The 23,912-nt window shown below is 42.4% G+C and overlaps 1 protein-coding gene and 1 long non-coding RNA gene across 2 annotated transcripts in view; both read right to left on the reverse strand.

The window, feature by feature from the left end:
- Positions 1-23,912, reverse strand: part of LOC138967394 (uncharacterized) — a 67,837-nt gene that overhangs the window by 16,695 nt on the left and 27,230 nt on the right. The gene's annotated exons all lie outside the window — the stretch shown is intronic.
- The window catches only part of LOC138965956 (rho GTPase-activating protein 100F-like), a 30,431-nt gene that overhangs the window by 2,583 nt on the left and 3,936 nt on the right, over positions 1-23,912 (reverse strand). The window contains exon 2 of the mRNA XM_070338040.1: positions 118-1,287. Within this exon, the coding sequence (XP_070194141.1) occupies positions 118-1,287 (1,170 nt within the window). The remainder of the gene's footprint in view (positions 1-117; positions 1,288-23,912) is intronic.

Raw genomic sequence — 23,912 nt, forward strand, 5'->3', positions numbered from 1 at the left:
AACATGACTGTATTTTATGCCAACAAAAGTGTGCCTGTCTTAATAAGTGCACGGTAAAGCACACATAAAGGGGAGTGGCTCAAATAAGAGAATAAGAAACAGACAAAAACAACTGACCAGTCACAACATGTATATCCGACACATTCTCAGGGGACAAGTCGACGGCTTGCGCGCTCTTCTCAAAGGCCTCCCTGAGCATAATCTTCCTTCGGGCGGAGCCACACAGGCGGTAGATGCCCACCGTATCCAGTCCCCGCGCCTCCACCTCCTCCACACACTTCTTGACCAGCAGCGGCATGCTCAGCCCGCAGTTCTCCCGAGCGATCACCGTCTCCAGGTCGACGCCAAACAGGGCGTTCTTGCGCAGCGAAGGCAGACGCTGCAGTGACAGCGCGGGTTCTTTGTACAGGAGGGTGACGAACAGAATCCCCTTGGGTTCCATCTTGATGGCTACGTAGCGTCGTTGACCGCTGGTGACGTAGCCTGGAAGCAGCACTGACCCATGGAAACACAACCGGTGCTTGTAGCTCGGGTCCCAGTGATAAATCAGAAACGACACCTCCTTGGAGTCTTCTAGATCCACGTCGAACGCCTCGTCCCAGTCAAAGTTGATAGCACCAGTACGAATCATTGTGCGCGCCTTGTTCAGCGAGTCCACCGCTACAACGCAGTAGAGATCTCGCAGGGAAGTCTTGGAGGACTTGAGGCCTTGCCCCGACATGATGTGGATGTTGAGCATCCCGTCCAGGCCGCAAGCGCGACTCATCTCTACACGTTTGTGGATGTCGGCCTTGTAAGGCTCAAACTCACTGTACGGGATGTGCAAGGGTTTGCGGGAGAAGTGCAGGTCACGCAGGCGGACAGCCGAGCGGGAAGCAGACTCTGCCAACTGTTTGCCGCGCTCTGCTGACGGCACAGCGCCCTGTGAGGTAGAGAGAGGTAGCCCCCCTGACACCAGCCCCTGTCTCTGGCCCGATCCCCCCATCGCCATCCCTGCAGACCCCCCCATGGCACCTGCGGGCCCCACCGTCGCACTCCCTGCCATGGCTCGCTGCTGCTCTTTCTGCGCCTCCAGGGTCTCCTCCAGCGTCAGCTGGCGGTACATGTACGATGCATCTGTACTCCCTTTGCGCATGAGGCGGGGTGCGGTCTGCACTCCAGTGGGTGTCTGCGTACCCATGGACACTCCTCGACGGGAAGGACCGGGGGAAGCTCTGCCCGCCATGGGTCTGTGGGCGTACTGTTCCAGCATGGCTTGCTCTGCTTGACGCGACATCGTTGCTGGTCCTGCAACACAGTCAGTGGACAGTCTTAAGTACACTGGAACTCCTCTTTTAAAACCCTCACATGTAAGACTCCCTTCCCGGATCCTGTTAAAACACTTTTTGTTCTCCATAACCACTTTAAATTCACCATTTTAAGACTCCTTGCCTTTTAAGACCTGATTTGTTCAGATTTTTGGAAATCTTAAAATCTTCACTCTATATCTGATAAACAAAAGGACGTGACCACTCTAAATGCATACAACATGCTCAACAAGAGGATATGAGAGTTAGGAAAAACCAATCCCCTACCACCTGAGAGAATAATAAGCATTGAAATTAACAAGCAATTTTCAACGTCCTTAACCTTTGCCGTGCTTCCTGGGTTCACCTGTACCCAAAGACACACTAAAATCATTGTAACTCTGGAACCATTAAAGGTATCGTTTTGAAATTTTAAGTATCTCTCACACACCTAATTTGCTCTCTGTCTGCAAATTTTTAGTGTGTACATGACAAAACATTAAAATTAATTGATTATGATAATTTACATAAACACTACCGATGGCGCGGGTTCACACAAACCCATACTTTTAAAGAGTAGTAGTGATTGTAACTATCCCTCTGCCGACGGCGCGGGTTCTGCTACACCCATAATTACCAAAGCGGCGGAACAGTGTCTGTCTGCCTGTTTGTCTCCAAGAGACTGTCTGTCTCTCTGTCTGTCTGTCCGTATCTCTCTGTCTGTATGTCTGTTGTCAGTTGCTCTGTCTGTCTGTCTGTCTATCTGTCTATCCGTCTATCTGTCTATCCGTCTATCTGACTGTCTGTCTATCTGACTGTCTGTCTCTGTCTCTCTCTGTCTCTCTCTCTGTCTCTCTCTCTCTCTGTCTCTCTCTCTCTCTGTCTCTCTCTCTCTGTCTCTCTCTCTCTTAGTCTCTCTCTCTGTCTCTCTTTCTTAGTCTCTCTCTCTCTCTTTCTTAGTCTCTCTCTCTCTCTCTTTCTTAGTCTCTCTCTCTCTCTCTTTCTTAGTTTCTCTCTCTCTCTTTCTTAGTCTCTCTCTCTCTTTCTTAGTCTCTCTCTCTCTCTCTTTCTTAGTCTCTCTCTCTCTCTTTCTTAGTCTCTCTCTCTCTCTTTCTTAGTCTCTCTCTCTTTCTTAGTCTCTCTCTCTCTCTTTCTTAGTCTCTCTCTCTCTCTTTCTTAGTCTCTCTCTCTCTCTTTCTTAGTCTCTCTCTCTCTCTTTCTTAGTCTCTCTCTCTTTCTTAGTCTCTCTCTCTCTCTCTTTCTTAGTCTCTCTCTCTCTCTCTTTCTTAGTCTCTCTCTCTCTTTCTTAGTCTCTCTCTCTCTCTCTCTTTCTTAGTCTCTCTCTCTCTCTCTCTTTCTTAGTCTCTCTCTCTCTTTCTTTGTCTCTCTCTCTCTCTGTCTCTCTCTCTCTCTGTCTCTCTCTCTCTCTTTCTTAGTCTCTCTCTCTGTCTCTCTTTCTTAGTCTCTCTCTCTCTCTCTTTCTTAGTCTCTCTCTCTCTCTCTTTCTTAGTCTCTCTCTCTCTCTCTTTCTTAGTCTCTCTCTCTCTTTCTTAGTCTCTCTCTCTCTCTCTCTCTTTCTTAATCTCTCTCTCTCTCTCTCTTTCTGAGTCTCTCTCTCTCTCTTTCTTTGTCTCTCTCTCTCTCTCTCTTTCTTAGTCTCTCTCTCTCTCTCTTTCTTAGTCTCTCTCTCTCTTTTTTAGTCTCTCTCTCTTTCTTAGTCTCTCTCTCTCTCTCTTTCTTAGTCTCTCTCTCTCTCTCTTAGTCTCTCTCTCTTTCTTAGTCTCTCTTTCTCTCTCTTTCTCTCTCTTAGTCTCCCTCTCTCTCTTTCTTAGTCTCTCTCTCTCTCTCTTTCTTACTCTCTCTCTCTCTCTTTCTTAGTCTCTCTCTCTCTTTCTTAGTCTCTCTCTCTCTTTCTTAGTCTCTCTCTCTTTCTTAGTCTCTCTCTCTCTCTTTCTTAGTCTCTCTCTCTCTCCTTCTTAGTCTCTCTCTCTCTCTTTCTTAGTCTCTCTCTCTTTCTTAGTCTCTCTCTATCTCTCTCTTTCTTAGTGAATAGTATCTCTCTCTCTTTCTCTCTCTTTCTTAGTATCTCTCTCTCTCTTTCCTAGTCTCTCTCTCTCTCTCTTTCTTAGTCTTTCTCTCTCTCTCTTTCTTAGTCTCTCTCTCTTTCTTAGTCTCTCAGTCTCTCTCAGTCTCTCCCTCCCCCTCTCCCTCCCCCTCTCCCTCCCCTGCAAGAAGTCGGTGAAGGGAGAAACTCGATGCACCCACTGAAGTAGCGCTGTGGGTTTCCCTGAACCCACCCCGTCGTTAGAGAAATAAACGGTAAAAACCCTCTTTCAAATGTATGGGTTCAGACAAACCCGCATCGTCGTTAGAGAAATAAACGGTAAAAACCCTCTTTCAAATGTATGGGTTCAGACAAACCCGCATCGTCGGGCGTGTGTAGTCAAAAGCGGCATCCGGCAAAGGTTAAAAAGGTTTTTGTCTTTATAATGACTCTTCCAATAGCGACCACCCATTTAGTCAGCCCATTGACTGGTCTTATAGAGAGGTTCAACTGTACAATCATAATGACCGGCCAGTATCCTTGAGATCTGTATTGCAGTTAGAGAATGATAAATTTGAGCTCCATTAATCAGGAAATGTGATTATGCAAAACCATCCTTATAAAGCGGCCTCACATCCAGCCCTAACTTACCATCCCCCCTCTCTCCCCTGTCTGGCCCAAAAGCTGCTCTGCCCCCCCCCCCCCCTCTACCACCAGAACCTAGGTACCCTCAGTGGACTGGCTTCCTTGAGGTACACAGAATGAGAGACATACACCAACTGAAGACAGACTGACAGACAGACAGACAGACAGAATGAAATACATACACAATCTAAAGACAGACAGACAGACTGACAGAATGAGAGACATACACCAACTGAAGACAGAGAGACAGACAGACAGACAGACAGACAAACAGAATGAGAGACATACACCAACTGAAGACAGAGAGACAGACAGACAGACAGACAGAATGAGAGACATACACCAACTGAAGACAGAGAGACAGACAGACAGACAGACAGACAGACAGACAGACAGAGAGACAGACAGACAGAATGAGAGACATACACCAACTGAAGACAGAGAGACAGACAGACAGACAGACAGAATGAGAGACATACACCAACTGAAGACAGAGAGACAGACAGAGAGACAGAATGAGAGAAATACACCAACTGATCACAGACAGACAGACAGACTGGATGAGTGATAAACACAAACTGAAGACAGACAGACAGACAGAATGAGAGAAATACACCAATGACTGATCACAGACAGACAGACAGATTGAATGAGGAACATACACCAAGTGGAGACAGACAGGCAGAATGAGAGACATACTACTGAAGACAGGCAGACACATAGAATGAGACTTACACCAGCAGAAAACAGACAGACAGAATGAGACATAAACCATCTAAAGTCGGACAGACAGAACAAGGTAGCCTATATACAGCAACCGAAGACAGACAGAATGAGATACATACACCAAAATAGACAGACAGACAGACAGACAGGCAAACAGACAGTCTGAAAATCATGCACCAACTGAAGACATGACAGATCGACAGAATGAGAGACATACACCAAGTGAAGATGACAGACTGATAGGCAAACGGACAGACAGACAGACAGACAGACTGGATGAGTGACAAACACAAACTGAAGACAGACAGACAGACAGACTGACAGAATGAAAGACATACACCAACTGAAGACAGACGAATAAAATGAGACATACACCATCTTGAAGACAGAAACACAGACATACAGACAGAATGAGAGACATACACCAGTAGCTAAAGACAGACACACAGAGTGAAATACATACTAAAGAAGACAAACAAATGGAGAAAAAGATGTACACCAACTAAAGACAACACTGATCGACAGACAGACACACAGAATGAGATGCATACACTTACCATCTCTCATTTCAGCAGTAAATCCGTACCACCAACGCAAACCATATGATAGGCAAATGTTTCGATGTAGAATTGAATTATATAAGCATTCCTTTATTCCTTCTGCAACATCTTTATGGAATGAATTACCTGATCATATAAAACAAACGAATTCAATTGGTTGTTTTAAAAGATTTTTGTCCAGAGATGACCCTCTAATTCCCCCGTATGTCTACTCTAAAGTTCGAAAAGCAGAAATCATTCACTGTAAATTAAGATTAGAGATAAGTGATTTAAATGCAGAAATGTTTAAAAAGACATTTGACAAATGATGTTTTCTGCAGGTGTGATTTTCATGTTGAAAATTGTGAACACTTTTTATTTGACTGTTCATTGTACACGAATGTCAGAGCAACCACTATTGATACTCAACCAGATAATAATAATATTACTGTTTTGTGTGCTGTGTACGGTAATAGTGACAAGTCCTTGGCTGAAAACACAGCGCTGTTTCATCAGATTCAGAAATTTATATTAGACAGCAAACGTTTTTGTTAATACCATATGTTTAGTCATTTTGTTATTAGAGCATTGAATTGATCTATAGTGGATGCAATCTCTCTCTCTCTCTCTCTCTCTCTCTCTCTCTCTCTCTCTCTCTCTCTCTCTCTCTCTCTCTCTCTCTCTCTCTCTCTCTCTCTCTCTCTCTCTCTCTCTCTCTCTGTATCTGATTGTTCTCTGTGTCTCTATGTGTGTGTCTATGTGTGTGTGTGTGTGTGTGTGTGTGTGTGTGTGTGTGTGTGTGTGCGTTGTGTGTGTGAGATTTCCGTACCACTGTTGCTATAGTTATCGTTGTTGTTGTTCTTGTTTTCATTTGTTTAAATATCATGCATTTACAATATTGTCCGCCACATTACTCGTTTGTTTCTAAGAGCACATTTATAAGTTTATCTTGTTGTGCTCCCTTAATTACAACTTTCAATTACGGCTTTGTATTTATGCAACTGAATAAAAAAAACCTGTTTAAACCAAAGAGTGCCAGACTAGCAGACAGAATGCGAGACAAACTCCCACCCCCTCTTGTCTGATGACATGTCATAATACACCCCCCCCTCTTCCACCTCCCAACCCCTCATTTTCCACGGCAACGAGGAACTTTTCACTAAATAGGCCTACAGAATATGCATATATATGGATCAACCAAGTGGCCACAAAGCTATTATCACGTCCGCTTAACTTGTTTACCTTAGAAAAGGGAACACACATTCCGTGTGTGTGTGTGTGTGTGTGTGTGTGTGTGCATGCGTGCGCGTGTGTAATCGTGCGTGCGTGTGTATGCGCGCGCGCGCATATTATGTGTGTGTGTCTGTGTGTGTGTTTCTCGGGTTGTCTGTCATCTTGTCTGTTTTCTGTCTGCCTAACCTTGCACAGTCATTAACACGTAAGGCGGAGCAGTGGACGTGCACATTTCTCCAGTGGTCCAAACACCGATCCATGTTATTGTAATAGTTGTTTCTTTTTTTTAGTGAGCATTCGCTCATTGAAAACTGTGTGCATACTTGCAAGTTTCCTCAATTTTATAAGCGAGCCAAGTGGTAAAAGGTTCCACGATTTTCCCGTGAGCACTGTCGATGAACCGACCAATCGGAATCAAAGCTGAAAATCATTTACATACTTGTAGAAACTGATGGCTGCAGACGACAGGCGTGCCAGAGGCTTTGACGTGTATGTTGGTAATGTTGTGTGTTAAAGTTGATATGATTTATGATCCCTAGGGTTAATCATTCGCATCAAGAAAAGAGACAATAGCGTGCAGGTTGCTCCTAAAATTTCTTCCGAGAAGCTTTAGATGCAGGTACATCTCGCGAAAGGATTTTTTCATTTAGTTTTCTTCTTTTTTCAACAAGTGTGAGCAGACGATGGTTTGTATGTACGTACCTGCGTATATGGAAATTGTTTTGGAATGAAGTACAACGCAGCTCCACCGAATTTGTTTTTAAAGAAAACCAGTTTGCAGGTAGACATGGGCATTGGGGAAACTCTCATTGATTGTCTTTCTGTTCGCTTCCTTTTCAATCTCTTAGGGCACAAACCTGCCATTGACATTTTTTGGTCGTACACATCAGCATTGACTATAGCAATGTCAGGGACCGAAAGTTGTGCACAATTGGCAAATGCCCCTTACTTCTTTATCCCTGACCATCTCTTTCCCTCAGCTTTATGTTCGTTTTGCGCGGCCTTCAATAGATTCCAACACCCCCCTCCCCCTCAGTCGCCCTCTTTGTTTTAATGAGCCCATGTATAGATGTGTCATATTTTTACACCCCCGGTATAGGGGTGTGTATAGGTTTTGCTCGATGTGTTTGTTTGTTTGTTTGTTTGTTTGTTTGTTTGTGTTCGCATATAGATCTCACGAATGAACGGACCGATCGTCACCAAACTTGGTGAACAGGTTCTATACATTCCTGAGACGGTCCTTACAAAAATTGGGACCAGTCAAACACACGGTTAGGGAGTTATTGGTGGATTAAAATTATACAAGGACTTATAGAGGGACATCTTCATGGTCAAAGGGAAATAACCATTCTCACTCAGTCACTGCCACCAACTGAGAAGGTTGTTTCCCTTTGACGGGGGTGTTTTTTCTACCTCGTAGGAATTTCTTGTTGTTGAATGGGTTTGGCATGAAGCCTTTTCTTGGTCTTACCTGAAAAATACTGTACTCACCTCGGAACGAAGACGATACAACTCACAATTTTTGTCGTGAGTACAGTATTTTTTGGTCTTTCGCTCTCACGTGCATTTTCCATTGTTCTTCTGCTTTGGTCTTACGTGTGCGGAAAATAATTTGGAGTATTTAGGGTTTTTGTTAGTTATTTCATTGTTCGTTGCAGGACACACCAGTGCACACTTCACACAATTCAAAAGCAGACAAGAAATGAACGCGGACCTGAAGGATCCTGGAAGAAGCAAAAGTATTTTCTGTCATCTGCACCTGGTACCTTTCTGGGTGAAACTGGAGCCAGTGTTTATTTGACACTGACAATGGACACAATTCTGTGTGAATGCCAACCTGTGTTCATGCAAAGGTCATAGGCAGTTGACAACAGTGTACAATAGTCTTGGTTTACAAAAAGACAACAAACTGCATGTAGAGCTCACTTTACAGATGGGGCGATAAGATGTGATACCAGACTTAATAAAGTTTACCAAACTGCCGCCATGAGTAATGGACACTAGAGTACATTTTGTCTTCTAAAAGTACAGATTTGAACAGTGGATATTAATCTTCCGTGATTAGAACAGGAGAGTGTCGTGAACAGTGGGTGCTGTTGTGTTCACAAAAGGACATCGTCGTGAACAGTAGATGTTGTTGTGTTCAGAAAACAACAGCGTCGTGAACAGAGGGTGCTGTAGTGTTCACAAAAGGAGAGTGATGCGAGCAATGGATGCTTTTCTGTGTTCTGAACAGGACATCGTCGTGAGTAGTGGATAATATTCTTGTGTTCGGAAGAGGACAGTGTGATGAACAATAGATACATCCTGTCTTTAAGGCGGGGGTAGTGTCGTTAACTTTGGATATCATATATTCAGTTTTGGGAAAGGCAAGGACCAAGGCAAGCATGACTCAACAAGGAAGGTGACGGTAAGAACTCTCTCATGGGAAGGAGACCTTGACCTTCAAGGAAACTTGTCTGAAAACACGTAAATACTAGAATTCTGAACAAAAAAGATACAAATATCAAAAGCGAAAAACAAAAGCAAAGTTCTATTTTTGAATGTTAAAGAGAAATTCCCATGCAACTAAAACAGGTTCTTCAGTTTTGTTACCTTTGGCAATTTTAGTGGAAATCGGTGGGGAAGTTATTGTCGTCTCTGGCAAGTATTATTGTTAGTAAGAGGTCTTTTTCCCTGTTTATGTGTCTATCCATTGTCCAACTCCAACCCATCCCACCACCTGGTCTCGCATGCACCACAAGTACAGCATTTCTGACATGCACGTCAAATACTTCCAGCATGCAAACCTTATGTAAAATGTGTTTTGATAAGAGACCTGTGTGTTCCCACACAAGCTTCTGACGTTTCTCCTCTTGAGGGGGTTGGTGAGGTTTCGCTGGGCTAGTGGTTGTCATGGAGACAGATATTCAGATGTGTTATAAACGCTCTTAAGTTAGACGAAACGTATAAAAAGCTATGGAAACAGGCTTTTTAAGTGGAAGGTAAATTTGACTTGTATCCTTCTGGACAATGTCTGGGCAAGGAAATGGAACGTTCGAGTTTGTAAGACAGCGCATAACTGAGCCCGGTGTGACGTCAGCAGCCGAACATGCCCTGAAGCTCTGCTTCCCGTAAAATACTTCTTTGTATCCGGTAATTTGTTTCTATAACAACTACGCTTTCGTAGCAACATCTGGATCACATATTAGTGGATATATATAAATAAAACAAAGATTTTTAAATGTGCGGAACACCCTTTTAGGAGTTTGTGCCGAGAACGTTCTGGTAAAACAAAACATTGACACTCGTTAAACCGATATCACTCTATTTTTTATGAACATTTCGGTTCCGCTGAGCTTTTGTAAATTTCTTACACGAAGTTCTGTATGAGCAGTCACATAGCACACGTAGAAAATGTTTGAAATCGTAGCCTCTTTTTTTACCGCTCAAAAATTGATAGACCATGAATACCCCAGCTAGAACACATAATAATGCTGGTCCACACAAACCCGACAGCCCCCTCTCCTGTTGTTACACCCCCGGTATAGGGGTGTGTATAGGATTCGGTCGATGTGTTTGTTTGTTTGTGTGTTTGTGTTCGCATATAGATCTCAAGAATGAACGGACCGATCGTCACCAAACTTGGTGAACAGGTTCTATACATTCCTGAGACGGTCCTTACAAAAATTGGGACCAGTCAAACACACGGTTAGGGAGTTATTGGTGGATTAAGATTCTACAAGGACTTATAGAGGGACATATTAATGGTCAAAGGGAAATAACCTTCTCAGTTGGTGGCAGTGAGAATGGTAAGGACGGGGGTGTTTTTCCTACCTCGGAGGAATTTCTTGTTTATCTTGTTTACATTGACCACCTTTATTTCTTGTTTTGTGTCCAGTGCTCATGTGCACGGGAAAGTTATCAACTGGGTGGGAGCCGGCCGCGGGGTGGGATTGGTTGAAGTATCAAACAAACCTCAGTTTAAACCAATCCGACCCCGCAGTCATGTCAAGTCTAATAAATTACTGTCTTATATCTGGTTGATACTGGACTCTCGGCGGACAGCATCACTTAAAGTGAATGTCTTTATTTCATTGTTATGCCTATGTCTCTTATCTAGTGTTGTTGTTTTGATTTGTCTTGCGTTGTGTGGTCTTGTTTGCCTGCTTCGGTTCGTTTTGTCTTGTGTTTTGCTGTTTTGATTGTCTTGTGTTGTATAGCGGTTTTGTCTTCCTGTCTCGATTCATTGTGTCTTGTATTGTGCAATGCCGTTTTAAATGAGCTATCCGACTGTAGAAATAGTAAGCAGTCGACGCCAACAGAAGAGAGACAAAAATCCATTATTTGTGTGAAGAACCAGACACATAAAATACAAATCAATGCCAGATGAGAGTTGTGTGTCATTTCCTTCGACAACCTTTTGACAGTTCCATTGCTTGTTTCTGCAGACAGTGATGCACTGCAATTTCATTGACGGATCTTTTTGTTATTGAAGCAGAATCTTGACCATCCACTAACACGGAACGTTTATTTCTTTATCGATGTTTGGGGTTGAACTGTTGATTGCTTTACCTGTCTTTAACATGGTTGGTGTAAAAAAGAAAAAGAACAAAAAATAATGGTCGGAGACGTCGTCTTGTCTGTACTGATTCAAACGTCCGATAGCTCCTTTGAGGTAAGTAAACTGTGTGGACCGAGGATTTGAGGACGTCAGGAGGGGCATAAAACAAGTAAGTGTTCCCCTTCTCCCCCACCTCTCCGCTGTAAAGATCAAGTTTCGTTGGTCTTTGCTTCGACGCGTTCGGGTCTTAAATTTCGTGGATTTTTCATTGCGACAGATTTGGCGGCCTGCGATGGTCGTCATAGCTTTGTTCGACAATGAATTCTCAGATTCGTTATATGAGTAGTAGACGAAGACAATTTTCGATGCAAGAAAATGAAAACGGTATCTTGGACGTTTGCAGCTTTCAAGTTCACGGATTTTCAAACTTTCTATTCAGTTGAAACCGAACCTCGCGGCTTTCGTTGGATATGCATCGCCGACCTTCGCGTTTGTGTTTTGAGATCGAAAGCTCGCGCCGATGTGCCTTAGCTGGATAACAAGAGTAATCCTCCTGTTGCCTTCTTTTCTACTCATTTTGCCCGATTTGCTTTTCCTGTCAAACTACGTTTTTTTCTCTCCATTAGACTACGTTGTTGTCTTCTTTGGCAGAAGTCGGACTGTGTAAGTCGGACTCACATGTCCGCACTTTAATCTAGCAGCGTGTTAAACATTATGACAGTTAGCTTGTAACGTCGGAAGAGAGAGAGAGAGAGAGAGAGAGAGAGAGAGAGAGAGAGAGAGAGAGAGAGTGCACCGAGAGAGAGAGAGAGAGAGAGAGAGAGAGAGAGAGAGAGAGCTGAGGTTGTAAAAGACACGTGCAACACAAGGCAGGTGATCGATGACCTAGATCCTACTTCCTCCATCCCGCCATGTTCTTTCGCGCACCCGCCGAGGCTTCAATGCACAGCCATTCGTGTTCGTGTGTGTGTGTGTGCGGGAAGGGGAGGGAGCGAGGGGAGGGGCGGCCAGGGAGATGGTGAGGGTGGCAGGCAAGTTTCCTGATCGATACGACTTTGGTGTCAGCCTTGCAAGCGTTGGACATGCCGTCAGTGACAAGGTGGCGCACACATGTAGACTCCTCTCGCTCAAGCCTCCACTGTTTCTTTTTTTCTATCCGTGAAACCAAGGTTCAACGCACCTCTGTTTTTGAAGTCCGTCAGGATGCAAAGTATGTAAGACTAAGCTCTCTCAGTTACGTCGATAATCTATTGACGTAACTGAGCAAATGAAACTGCGCACTGATTGGAACACTACTGAATGAACTAAGAAAGAATTAAGAAAGACTACAACTCAAATGTACTGAGACTGAAACACTAGATTCAAAATAGACGAATTCCAGAAAAAAAAGTCGGGCTTAAAGAGTGAACACTTGATTTTATTGAGGCAATCTTTCCACACGTGCTCCATGTTTACGTGTTTCAGACACACCCCTCGCTAGTGACTGACCTATAATGTCGCGTGGGAAAGTTTGCCTCAATAAAAGCAAACGTTTTTACTCTTTCACAACTCATACAAACCGAACATCGTCTATATACACGCTAACCTGAAACACGAACAACGATGATCCGCCTCGTCTGCAACGACATGACTGTGATAGAGAAATGGAAGAGATAGAGTGGTTGTGCTGATTGATTTAGAGTATGCACTTTAACTTATTTTTGTGATTCTTTTTATACATTTACCTGTGTCAGTGCATGATTTGAGGAGATACCTTTGCTACATCAAGACGAATTCCCAACCTTGTGCAATGAAATATTATGTATTGGTAATTGGCCGCTGCACAATGACCACCAATAATTTGGCAGCCTTGATTGATACAACCACAAGTGAAACTTTTCCGCGGTTCCGCAATTTTCTGCGGATAAACTTTCCAATTCCGCTGGAGCAATCTATTTTTTCCCGTCCATTTTGCAAACCGTCCTGAATCGTTGGTACTTATTTGATGCTCCTGGATGCTTGAGAGTGACTGGAATTTATGCAGACAGAAAAATCCCGATTGAGAAAAAGTTTGAGCTTCACTTCAGCATTTATACATTTATCCCGTGGGGCGGGGGCGGACGAGCGACTTCACATTGGGGACGGGGCTTGGGATGCATGACCCCGGATCCCCCTAGAGGAGGAGGGTTTTCTCAGTCTGTTTTTTGTTCCGAGGAGAGTACAGCGTGACCTGGTCCACCATGTTGCGGGGCACCTAGGCGGCCTTTTGGTGTGGAGGGCCGTAAGCTGAAGAAAGGCGGCCCAGTGGCATGGGGCCTCAGATCAAAGAGGCCGTTATGCCTGTCAACATGTCCAGCTCTTAGCCGCGAGAAAGCTGCCTCTCCACGCCGCCACGGTGATCCGATTAGTCGCCACTAAGGCTCCTTGTCAAAAGTGGATGGCAACACACTGGTCAACGATAAAGTACCCCTGTCCTTTTTTCATACGGCGGATTCAAGAGCACACATTAAAACATAACGGACTGGTCAACGATAACACACCCCTGTCCTTTTTTTCATACTGTGGATTCAAACGCACATTAAAACATTTCGGACTGGGTAACGATAAAATACCACTGTCCTTTTTTACACACGGCGGATTCAAAAGGGCTACATGTCAATACGTCCCAAAACCATTACGTCCCAGTACCATTACGTCCCAGTACCATTGCGTCCCAGTACCATTGCGTCCCAGTACCATTGCGTCCCAGTACCATTGCGTCCCAGTACCATTAGGTCCCAATACAATTACGTGCCATTGCGTCCCCGTACAATACTAGTGAATTTAATTTCTGAGATGTTACTGTAGCAGTGTAGCGACACGTTTTGTAATAAAAGTGCGTTTTGTAATAAAATTATTACAAATCGTGTTCGGATGACACAATTTTTATTACAAAACGCGTTCAACACGATTTGTAATAAAAATTGTGTAAGCCGAACACGATTTGTAATAAATTTATTACAAAACGCACTTTTATTACAAAACGTGTCGGTACATAGCAGTATTTCACAAATAAAAATAAAATAAAAAGATGTGTACTGGTGATGTCGGACAAACATGTGGACGGACATTGACCAAAAAAATGCATCGATAGGTTCCGGGTGCGTATCGCTAGCGCTACGTGTCATTTGTGCTACGTGTCATTTGTGCTACGTGCCGCTATCGCTACGTTGATTAGGGCTACAAATAATTTGTCGATAAGTCGCTATCATTCGTTCATTATCACTACGTGTCGACAGCACTACATCTTTTAGCGCTACGTGTCATTATCGCTACGTGTCAATACCACTCCTTACTGACGACTCTCTCTTTCTCATTTTTATATTTAGTCAAGTTTTGACTAAATATTTTAACATCGAGGGGGAATCGAAACGAGGGTCGTGGTGTATGTGCGTGTGTCTGTGTGTGTGTGTGTGTGTCTGTGTGTGTGTGTGTGTAGAGCGATTCAGACTAAACTACTGGACCGATCTTTATGAAATTTGACATGAGAGTTCCTGGGTATGAAACCCCCGAACGTTTTTTTCATTTTTTTGATAAATGTCTTTGATGACGTCATATCCGGCTTTTCGTGAAAGTTGAGGCGGCACTGTCACGCCCTCATTTTTCAACCAAATTGGTTGAAATTTTGGTCAAGTACTCTTCGACGAAGCCCGGGGTTCGGTATTGCATTTCAGCTTGGTGGCTTAAAAATTAATTAATGACTTTGGTCATTAAAAATCTGAAAATTGTAAAAAAAAATAAAAATTTATAAAACGATCCAAATTTACGTTTATCTTATTTTCCATCATTTGCTGATTCCAAAAACATATAAATATGTTATATTCGGATTAAAAACAAGCTCTGAAAATTAAATATATAAAAAATATTATCAAAATTTTTTTTTCGAAATCAATTTAAAAACACTTTCATCTTATTCCTTGTCGGTTCCTGATTCCAAAAATATATAGATATGATATGTTTGGATTAAAAACACGCTCAGAAAGTTAAAACGAAGAGAGGTACAGAAAAGCGTGCTATGCAGCATAGCGTAACCACTACCCCGCTCTTCTTGTCAATTTCACTGCCTATGCCGTGAGCGGTGGACCACGAGTATACGGTCTTGCTGCGTTGCATTGCGTTCAGTTTCATTCTGTGAGTTCGACAGCTACTTGACTAAATATTGTATTTTCGCCTTACGCGACTTGTTTCTCTTGCTCTCACTCCTGGTTTGTGTGTGTATATGTATGTTTGTGTATGTGTGTGCGTGTGTGTGTGTGTTTCAGTGTGTGTGTGTTTGTGTGTGTGTGCGTGTGTGTGTATGTGTGTGTGTGTGTGTGTGACTCTCTCTCTCTCTCTTGCTCTCTCTCTTGCTCACTCGCTCGCTCACTCACTCTGTCTCTCTGTCTCTCTGTCTCTGTCTCTGTCTCTGTCTCTCTGTCTCTGTCTCTCTCTCTCTCTCTCTCTCTCTCTCTCTCTGTGTGGCCTTAATATAATAAACCATTCTGGGTTCTGAGTTCTCTCTCTCTCTCTCTTCTCTCTCTCGCTCTCTCTCTCTCTCTCTCTCTCTCTCTCTCTCTCTCTCTCTCTCTCTCTCTCTCTCTCTCTCTCTCTCTCTCTCTCTCTCTCTCTCTCTTATGTTATGTTCGTTTGTATGTATGTTTTTGTTTGTCAGTTTGTTTAGTCTGTTAATCGTTTGTTTGTTCGGTTGTTTGCTTGTTATTACTTCTTTGATTCATATTCTAACATTTTTTAAACGTATTGTCATTAGATTAAACCCTCCCATGGGCGAGGGCTGGATGTAAAAAAAACCCACCTGTTTGCTTATGCCATTACCCTCGTTAATAAAGAATTTGTCTTTGTCTTGTTTTGTCTTGTCTCTCTCTCTCTCTCTCTCTCTCTCTCTCTCTCTCTCTCTCTCTCTCTCTCTCTCTCTCTCTCTCTCTCTCTCTCTCTCTTTGTGACTGGAGAACAATAATTGACAAACACAGAATAATTATTGGAAACTGCACAATCAGACAGTACATTTCTTCTTTATGAAAAGTCATGAAGGAAAAAAAGGGGTCATAATACTTGTTACAATATATGTTATCTTCTACGTGTCACTTAAAATCAAAATACATTTTGATTCTTGAATCAAAGGTCTTGCTTAAAAAAGGGACCTGTCATCTTTCATCAGATTATAAAATATAATGAATTAAAAATTGTCTGACCAACGAAATATCTCATAAATCAATGTGTTTAACAGATTGTGTGTATGTCTATTTATTTATTTATTTATTTATCTCTTCTCCATCCTTAATCACTGTTCACACCCACCCATCCCTTCTCTCCCCTAGTCAGACCACGATGATCACGTACCCCATCCCCCCTTCCGCGGGTCCTCCCTTCCGCGGCCCACACCTCACTGTGCCCACCTCACCTCCCCATTCGCCCCCCCCCACACACACACCCACACACACTGCCCACCGCAGCGTTCAAGCATTGCTCAAGTAGCAATTGTGTTGGGACGTAATGGTATGGGGACGTAATGGGATTCCTTTATGGGACGTATCGAGATGCAATTTTCTTGGGACCTATCGACACGCAATTTTGTTGGGACGCAACGGTACGGGACGCAATGGCACTGGGACCCAATGGTATTGGGACCCAATGGGATTGCTTAATGGGACGCAATGAGACGGCATTTTTTTTGGGACGCAATGGTACTGGGACACAATGGTACTGGGACGTATTGGCATGACCCCCTCAAAAGTACACATTTAAACGGACTGGGCAACGATAAAATACGACTGTCCTTTTTTCAAACGACGGATTCAAAAGTACACATTAAAACGGACTGGGTAACGATAAAATACCTGTCCTTTTTTACACACGGCGGATTCAAAAGTACACATTTAAACGGACTGGGCAACGATAAAATACGACTGTCCTTTTTTCAAACGGCGGATTCAAAAGCACAGGTATGAACATAACAGACAGCTGAGCAGCCTATTCAGTGAACGACCATTATTTTTCCTTTTTTTAATACGGTGGATTCAAAAGTACGTGCTGAAACATAACAGATACAACCCACTCAGTGACCGGCCATCATTACATAGAGGGGGAATCGAGACGAGGGTCGTGGTGTATGTGTGTGTGTGTGTGTGTGTGTGTGTGTGTGTGTAGAGCGATTCAGAGTAAACTACTGGACCGATCTTTATGAAATTTTTCATGAGAGTTCCTGGGTATGATATCCCCAGACGTTTATTTCATTTTTTTGATAAATGTCTTTGATGACGTCATATCCGGCATTTTGTAAAAGTTGAGGCGGCACTGTCACACCCTCATTTTTCAATAAAATTGATTGAAATTTTGGCCAAGCAATCTTCGACGAAGGCCGGACTTTGGTATTGCATTTCAGCTTGGAGGCTTAAAAATTAATTAATGACTTTCGTCATTAAAAATCGAAAAATTGTAATTAAAATTATTTTTTTATAAAACGATCCAAAATTACGTTTATCTTATTCTTCATCATTTTCTGATTCCAAAAACATATAAATATGTTATATTCGGATTAAAAACAAGCTCTGAAAATTAAACATATAAAAATTATGATTAAAATTAAATTTCTGAAATCGAATTAAAAACAATTTCATCTTATTCCTTGTCCGTTCCTGATTCCAAAAACATATAGATATGATATTTTGGAGTTAAAAACACGTTCAGAAAGTTAACAAGTCGCGTAAGGCGAAAATACAATATTTAGTCAAGTAGCTGCCATTTTTCAGCAAGACCGTATACTCGTAGCATCGTCAGTCCACCGCTCATGGCAAAGGCAGTGAAATTGACAAGAAGAGCGGGGTAGTAGTTGCGCTAAGAAGGATAGCACGCTTTTCTGTACCTCTCTTTGTTTTAACTTTCTGAGCGTGTTTTTAATCCAAACATATCATATCTATATGTTTTTGGAATCAGGAACCGACAAGGAATAAGATGAAAGTGTTTTTAAATTGATTTGGAAAATTTAATTTTGATAATAATTTTTATATATTTAATTTTCAGAGCTTGTTTTTAATCCGAATATAACATATTTATATGTTTTTGGAATCAGCAAATGATGGAGAATAAAATAAACGTAAATTTGGATCGTTTTATAAATTTTTATTTTTTTTTACAATTTTCCGATTTTTAATGACCAAAGTCATTAATTAATTTTTAAGCCACCAAGCTGAAATGCAATACCGAACCCCGGGCTTCGTCGAAGAATACTTGACCAAAATTTGAACCAATTTGGTTGAAAAATGAGGGCGTGACAGTGCCGCCTCAACTTTCACGAAAAGCCGGATATGACGTCATCAAAGACATTTATCAAAAAAAATGAAAAAAACGTTCGGGGATTTCATACCCAGGAACTCTCATGTCAAATTTCATAAAGATCGGTCCAGTAGTTTAGTCTGAATCGCTCTACACACACACACACACACACACACACGCACGCACACACACACGCACGCACATACACCACGACCCTCGTTTCGATTCCCCCTCGATGTTAAAATATTTAGTCAAAACTTGACTAAATATAAAAAGAATAGAGATATAGAAAAGCGTGCTATCCTCCTCAGCGCAACCGCTACCTCGTTTTTCTGGATTGTTAATTTCACTGCCTTTGCCACGAGCGGTGGACAGACGATGCTACGAGTGTACTGTCTTGCGAAAAAAATGCAATGCGTTCAGTTTCATTCTGTGAGTTCGACTGAGCTTGACTAAATGTTGTATTTTCGCCTTACGCGACTTGTTTTGTATTTGTGAGGACAATACTTTAAGAACAAACATTTGTGTGGACGATAAAACAATTTGTTTTTATGACTGGTGGTTGTAATCAATCTAGTTCAAACGTTTGCATCGTATTACTTTAAATGTTTGATCTAAACTCCTCCTTTTGATCCATCATTTAGAGCTTACAAAAAAACCGGCGACAATAACGGACTGATAACCGAGTGAATTGAAATTGATGAAGCATTAAGTGAACCCAGGCTAGCAGGATGCAACCACAAAAAGGACATAGCCTTGAACGACTCACCTTCGTTCGTCTTGGCCTTGCGATATTGCATTAGCGTGTTATCTTTTGATGATCGCTTGGTTTTTAATTATTTGCTTTTGTATTTTGCTGACATCTCCTTCTTGATATTTGTATGAAGGTTATGCTAATTGTAATAACCTGTAATTATTATGTCTGCATTCATGTACAATATGTAACATTTGTTGAAAATAAATGTATACTTTCGGACCAAGTGGTGGACCAGTCCTAGTGTAAGAGAGGGAGGGGCTTCCAAACGAGGCAAGGTACAGTGGTTCGGGTAGGGGGGGGGGTGGGGGGGGGTGGGTGGGTGGGTCTGGGGGCAAGGCCTCCGATATACTGTTGAAATGTAAAGTCAGAGTAGTTTTTGGTCTCTCCTTGAGAAAAAAGGTACAATTGCGGGGGGAGAGTTTTCCGAACCCAGGTCTACCTTGGTTTTCTTTGCGACAACCGTTGGGTAAGATTAGCACTGACAGACAGCTGCCGTTAAAAATAAACATTGGTTGAAAGTATTCGAACGAGACAAATCTCGTTTGAGAGAGAGAGTTCATTTTTTTAATGGCATTTGTCAGCAATAAATTACAAGCACACGTGCGGAGGTATAGATTTTTTTTTAACACACACACACCCTCACGCCCCCTCAGAACCAGTTTCGGGCCAGCAACGTACAAGTTATGTCCGAGCTCTGCAGAAGATAGATCTGTAAACCCAGTCATAGAATACTTGTGCAAGTCCTCTGAATCTCAAGAAAGACAAATGGATTTGCATGATTGCATCACAGCTTTCTCTGTCTACAATCATGAACCAATTCCAGTATCTCCCCATCTTCGCAACTTTCAGCCTTCCTGCAATTTGTTTCTCGCTTATCAGTCTGCGCCAACTGGCATTTGCTCATTAGAACGGAGATGTTCTTTTCTCTCAATGTATTGACCTCTCCGAGAGGAATGGAATAGGAGTCACAGCGTTACTGCACTATCGACTTTATTGAAAACATTCACTGAACCAAAATTGTCGCATAAGAAAAATGATGAGAGGGAAAAATCTAGACCAATCCGAGCTCTTTTTAAGTTCAGCTTGATACCTCTTGACCTTATTGTTTGAAATAAAATACAAAGTGTAGATTAAACAAAATTGATACACAGCTTCATATCTTGACTTTTACAGTAACCTTAAAAAAGCATTGTTGCCCGACACAATTAAGATATTCCATTTGCGCACGTGTGTGTGTGTGTGTGTGTGTGGGTGGGTGTGTGTACCCATGTTTCCACAGGTTTGGTTGCCTAAATCACCATAAGGCAACCATCCACACGTGGATGGCAACCTAAACTCTGGATGGCAACCTAATTGTGTGGATGCTCGCTTCATTTAACACCGTTAAATTGACTTTTTTGACGGAAAGAATGTCATAACAATGTTCAAAATGACATTCTTTCCGTCCTCTATAGGCGACGAAATAGGTCAAATTTTGTGCATTTTTTAGTGCAAAATTCTTCGATGCCGGAGCGAGCACTGCACCCAGTGCTGTTGTAGTGCAAGTGCACTAGAAAGGCACTACACCCAGTGCCGCCTCTTAGGTAACCATCCACACTTTAGGTATGTGTGTTCCACTTGCGCACGTGTGTGTGTGTGTGAGTGTTCAAAGAATCGATACTGCCACGGTACGAGTTGCATGCCGCCTGGTGTCAATCTCTGCTGAAAAATGTCAATACAAAATCCTGGTTTAACATCCTTTTGAACTCTCTCTCACTCTCTCAAGCGATTTTCTTTTCGTTCGAATACTTTCAACCAATGTTTATTTTAACGGCAGCTGTCGCCTTTGCACACACGGGTCTGTCAGCGTTAATCTTACCCACCGGTTTTCGCAAAGAAAACCAAGGTAGAAAACGTAAAGGCGAGAGTCTTCGGAGGCGTGGAAGATGTACAAATGAACTGTGCATATTTGAAAGAGCCAAGTCGTCAAGATATGATATTATATGTCATTCACACGTCTGGCAGTAACATGTCGCTTTGTGATTCAAACCGACAAGCGTGAATGTAATGCAGAGTGGCCACTGATAATGCATTGTGTCATTGCCTGTCGCTGAATTGGAATGAACACGTTACAAACATTCCGCTCTTCGGGTCCCAATGTCACACCATTATCTGCTTTGTCCATCACTCTGGCTGATCAATACTGCGGGTAATATTCAATAACAGCGTCCCAATTTCACCCTCTCTCCGTCGACTATTTTTACATTTAGTCAAGTTTTGACTAAATGTTTTAACATAGAGGGGGGAATCGAGACGAGGGTCGTGGTGTATGTGTGTGTGTCTGTCTGTCTGTCTGTTTGTCTGTGTGTGTGTGTAGAGCGATTCAGACTAAACTACTGGACCGATCTGTATGAAATTTGACATGAGAGTTCCTGGGTATGATATCCTCAGACGTTTTTTTCATTTTTTTGATAAATGTCTTTGATGACGTCATATTCGGCTTTTCGTGAAAGTTGAGGCGGCACTGTCACGCTCTCATTTTTCAACCAAATTGGTTGAAATTTTGGTCAAGTAATCTCCGACGAAGCCCGGACTTCGGTATTGCATTTCAGCTTGGTGGCTTAAAAATTAATTAATGACTTTGGTCATTAAAAATCTGAAAATTGTAAAAAAAATATTTTTTTTATAAAACGATCCAAATTTACGTTCATCTTATTCTCCATCATTTTCTGATTCCAAAAACATATAAATATGTTATATTTGGATTAAAAACAAGCTCTGAAAATTAAAAATATAAAAATTATGATCAAAATTAAATTTTCGAAATCAATTTAAAAACACTTTCATCTTATTTCTTGTCGGTTCCTGATTCCAAAAACATATAGATATGATATGTTTGGATTGAAAACACGCTCAGAAAGTTAAAACGAAGAGAGGTACAGAAAAGCGTGCTATCCTTCTCAGCGCAACTACTACCCCGCTCTTCTTGTCAATTTCACTGCCTTTGCCATGAGCGGTGGACTGACGATGCTACGAGTATACGGTCTTGCTGCGTTGCATTGCGTTCAGTTTCATTCTGTGAGTTCGACAGCTACTTGACTAAATGTTGTATTTTCGCCTTACGCGACTTGTTTCTTCTTGTTATTGAGTTAACCCTAAATGGGCAAGGGCCGGATGAGAAAAAGCATGTTTGCATTGTTCAATCTGTCAACCTCGAAATATACAGTTGAAGTTCAACAGTTCGCCATTGTGTTATGTCCCTTTGTCGCCGTTCACCACGATCTTGCGCCACTATAATGTTTTTCTCCGTCCTTAAAGTTTGGTACATTGCATCAGCTTCCTTGACTTTGAGACTGACACTGTTCTTGAATTTTACTAGTCCTAAAGACTGATTTTGATTATAATTGGACAAAGTCAACTGCGCGAAGTCTACTTCGCGATGCTCGCCGCACGAAGCTTTGGCACTGAACCTTCGGTAAAAACACTTCGCGATGCTCGCTGCACGAAGCTTTGGCACTGAACCTTCGGTAAAAACACTTCGCGAAATTATCGCAAAGTCAACTTCGAGTTAAATTAAGAAATGCTTTTTACCTCGAACCGTTTTTTTCTTCTTCAAAGTACAGGTAAACAAGTCACTGAGCAGTCATAACTACAGTGGAACACCCCTTTTAAGACTTCAACAAGAAACTTGGTTGATTAAAATCAACATGGCCGAAGCAATGTTTTCATAAAAGAAGCGGTATTATACGGGCACATGTTGAATTTGGGTTACATGTGTTGCAGAGTATTTGAAAATCCGTAATAAAAACATGCAAAGAAGAGTGATAGGTCCCTGTTGTGAATATAGTCAAGTGGATAAATTGATTACTTATGTTTCACACTAGTTTTGCTGTTAGATAGAGGAGACGGTTTGGCGGTCATGGGTTGTAGGTTATGCAACTTTAAGAGCAAGGCGCATGGTGCATGTTCTTGTGATCGTTTTGATGAAAGCGTCATGAAGAGGGTGTTACAAATACAATGTAAATTTTGTTTTTGATGTTTGGTCTTCGTTGTAAGATTGTGATGTGTTTAACCAACGAGATACAATGCTATTTGGGACATGGTAATAATTGGTTGCCGGTATGGACGATATTCTGTGCTGTTATGGTTTGAGATTGTTGGCAGGGGTGAGTAAAAGTGTGACCGACTCAGCGCAGAGATGATCGAAGAGATTGTTTCGTAGTCTATTAGTGTTGTGACGAGCGTTGGCTAATGGTAACGAGTACATATGTGTGTAGTTGTATTTGACCATACAATGCCGAGCCTTCAAACAGAACATTATCCAAATCAGTAGGCTGAATAACACTGAGTACGTCGTCTGCTGACGCCGGTTGGTGCACAGAGTCATTTGTCAAACCTGAAAAGAACAACAACGCAGCCAGCGCAATTGCCGTGCACTGACGACCACGCACCGGATCAAAAATAGCACAACCTTGATGTAAATTTGCAAGTAAACTTCTCCTTACCATCGTTGCTGTTGAAAACTGGCGCGTTCACTGACTTTGAAGGAAATACGTAGTCTTGGGCCCAAAGACTGAAGACCAAGGTGCTTTACCCCACTTCTGACCCGAATCACCCCCCTCCTGCTAGGTACACGTGCACTCAAGTTAACCTCTGCTTTGACCTGTGTGCCAGGAGTCGGATGGGAGAGAGAGAGAGAGCGAGAGAGAGAGAGAGAGAGAGAGAGAGAGAGAGAGAGAGAGACACACACACACACACACACACACACACACACATAGACAGAGACAGACATAGAAAGACAGAAGCGGAGAGACTCAGAGGGAGACAAAGACATACATACTCAGAGAGAGAGAGAGAGAGAGAGAGAGAGAGA

The sequence above is a fragment of the Littorina saxatilis genome, linkage group LG5 (genome assembly GCF_037325665.1).
Source record: "Littorina saxatilis isolate snail1 linkage group LG5, US_GU_Lsax_2.0, whole genome shotgun sequence".
Lineage (NCBI taxonomy): Eukaryota > Metazoa > Mollusca > Gastropoda > Littorinimorpha > Littorinidae > Littorina > Littorina saxatilis.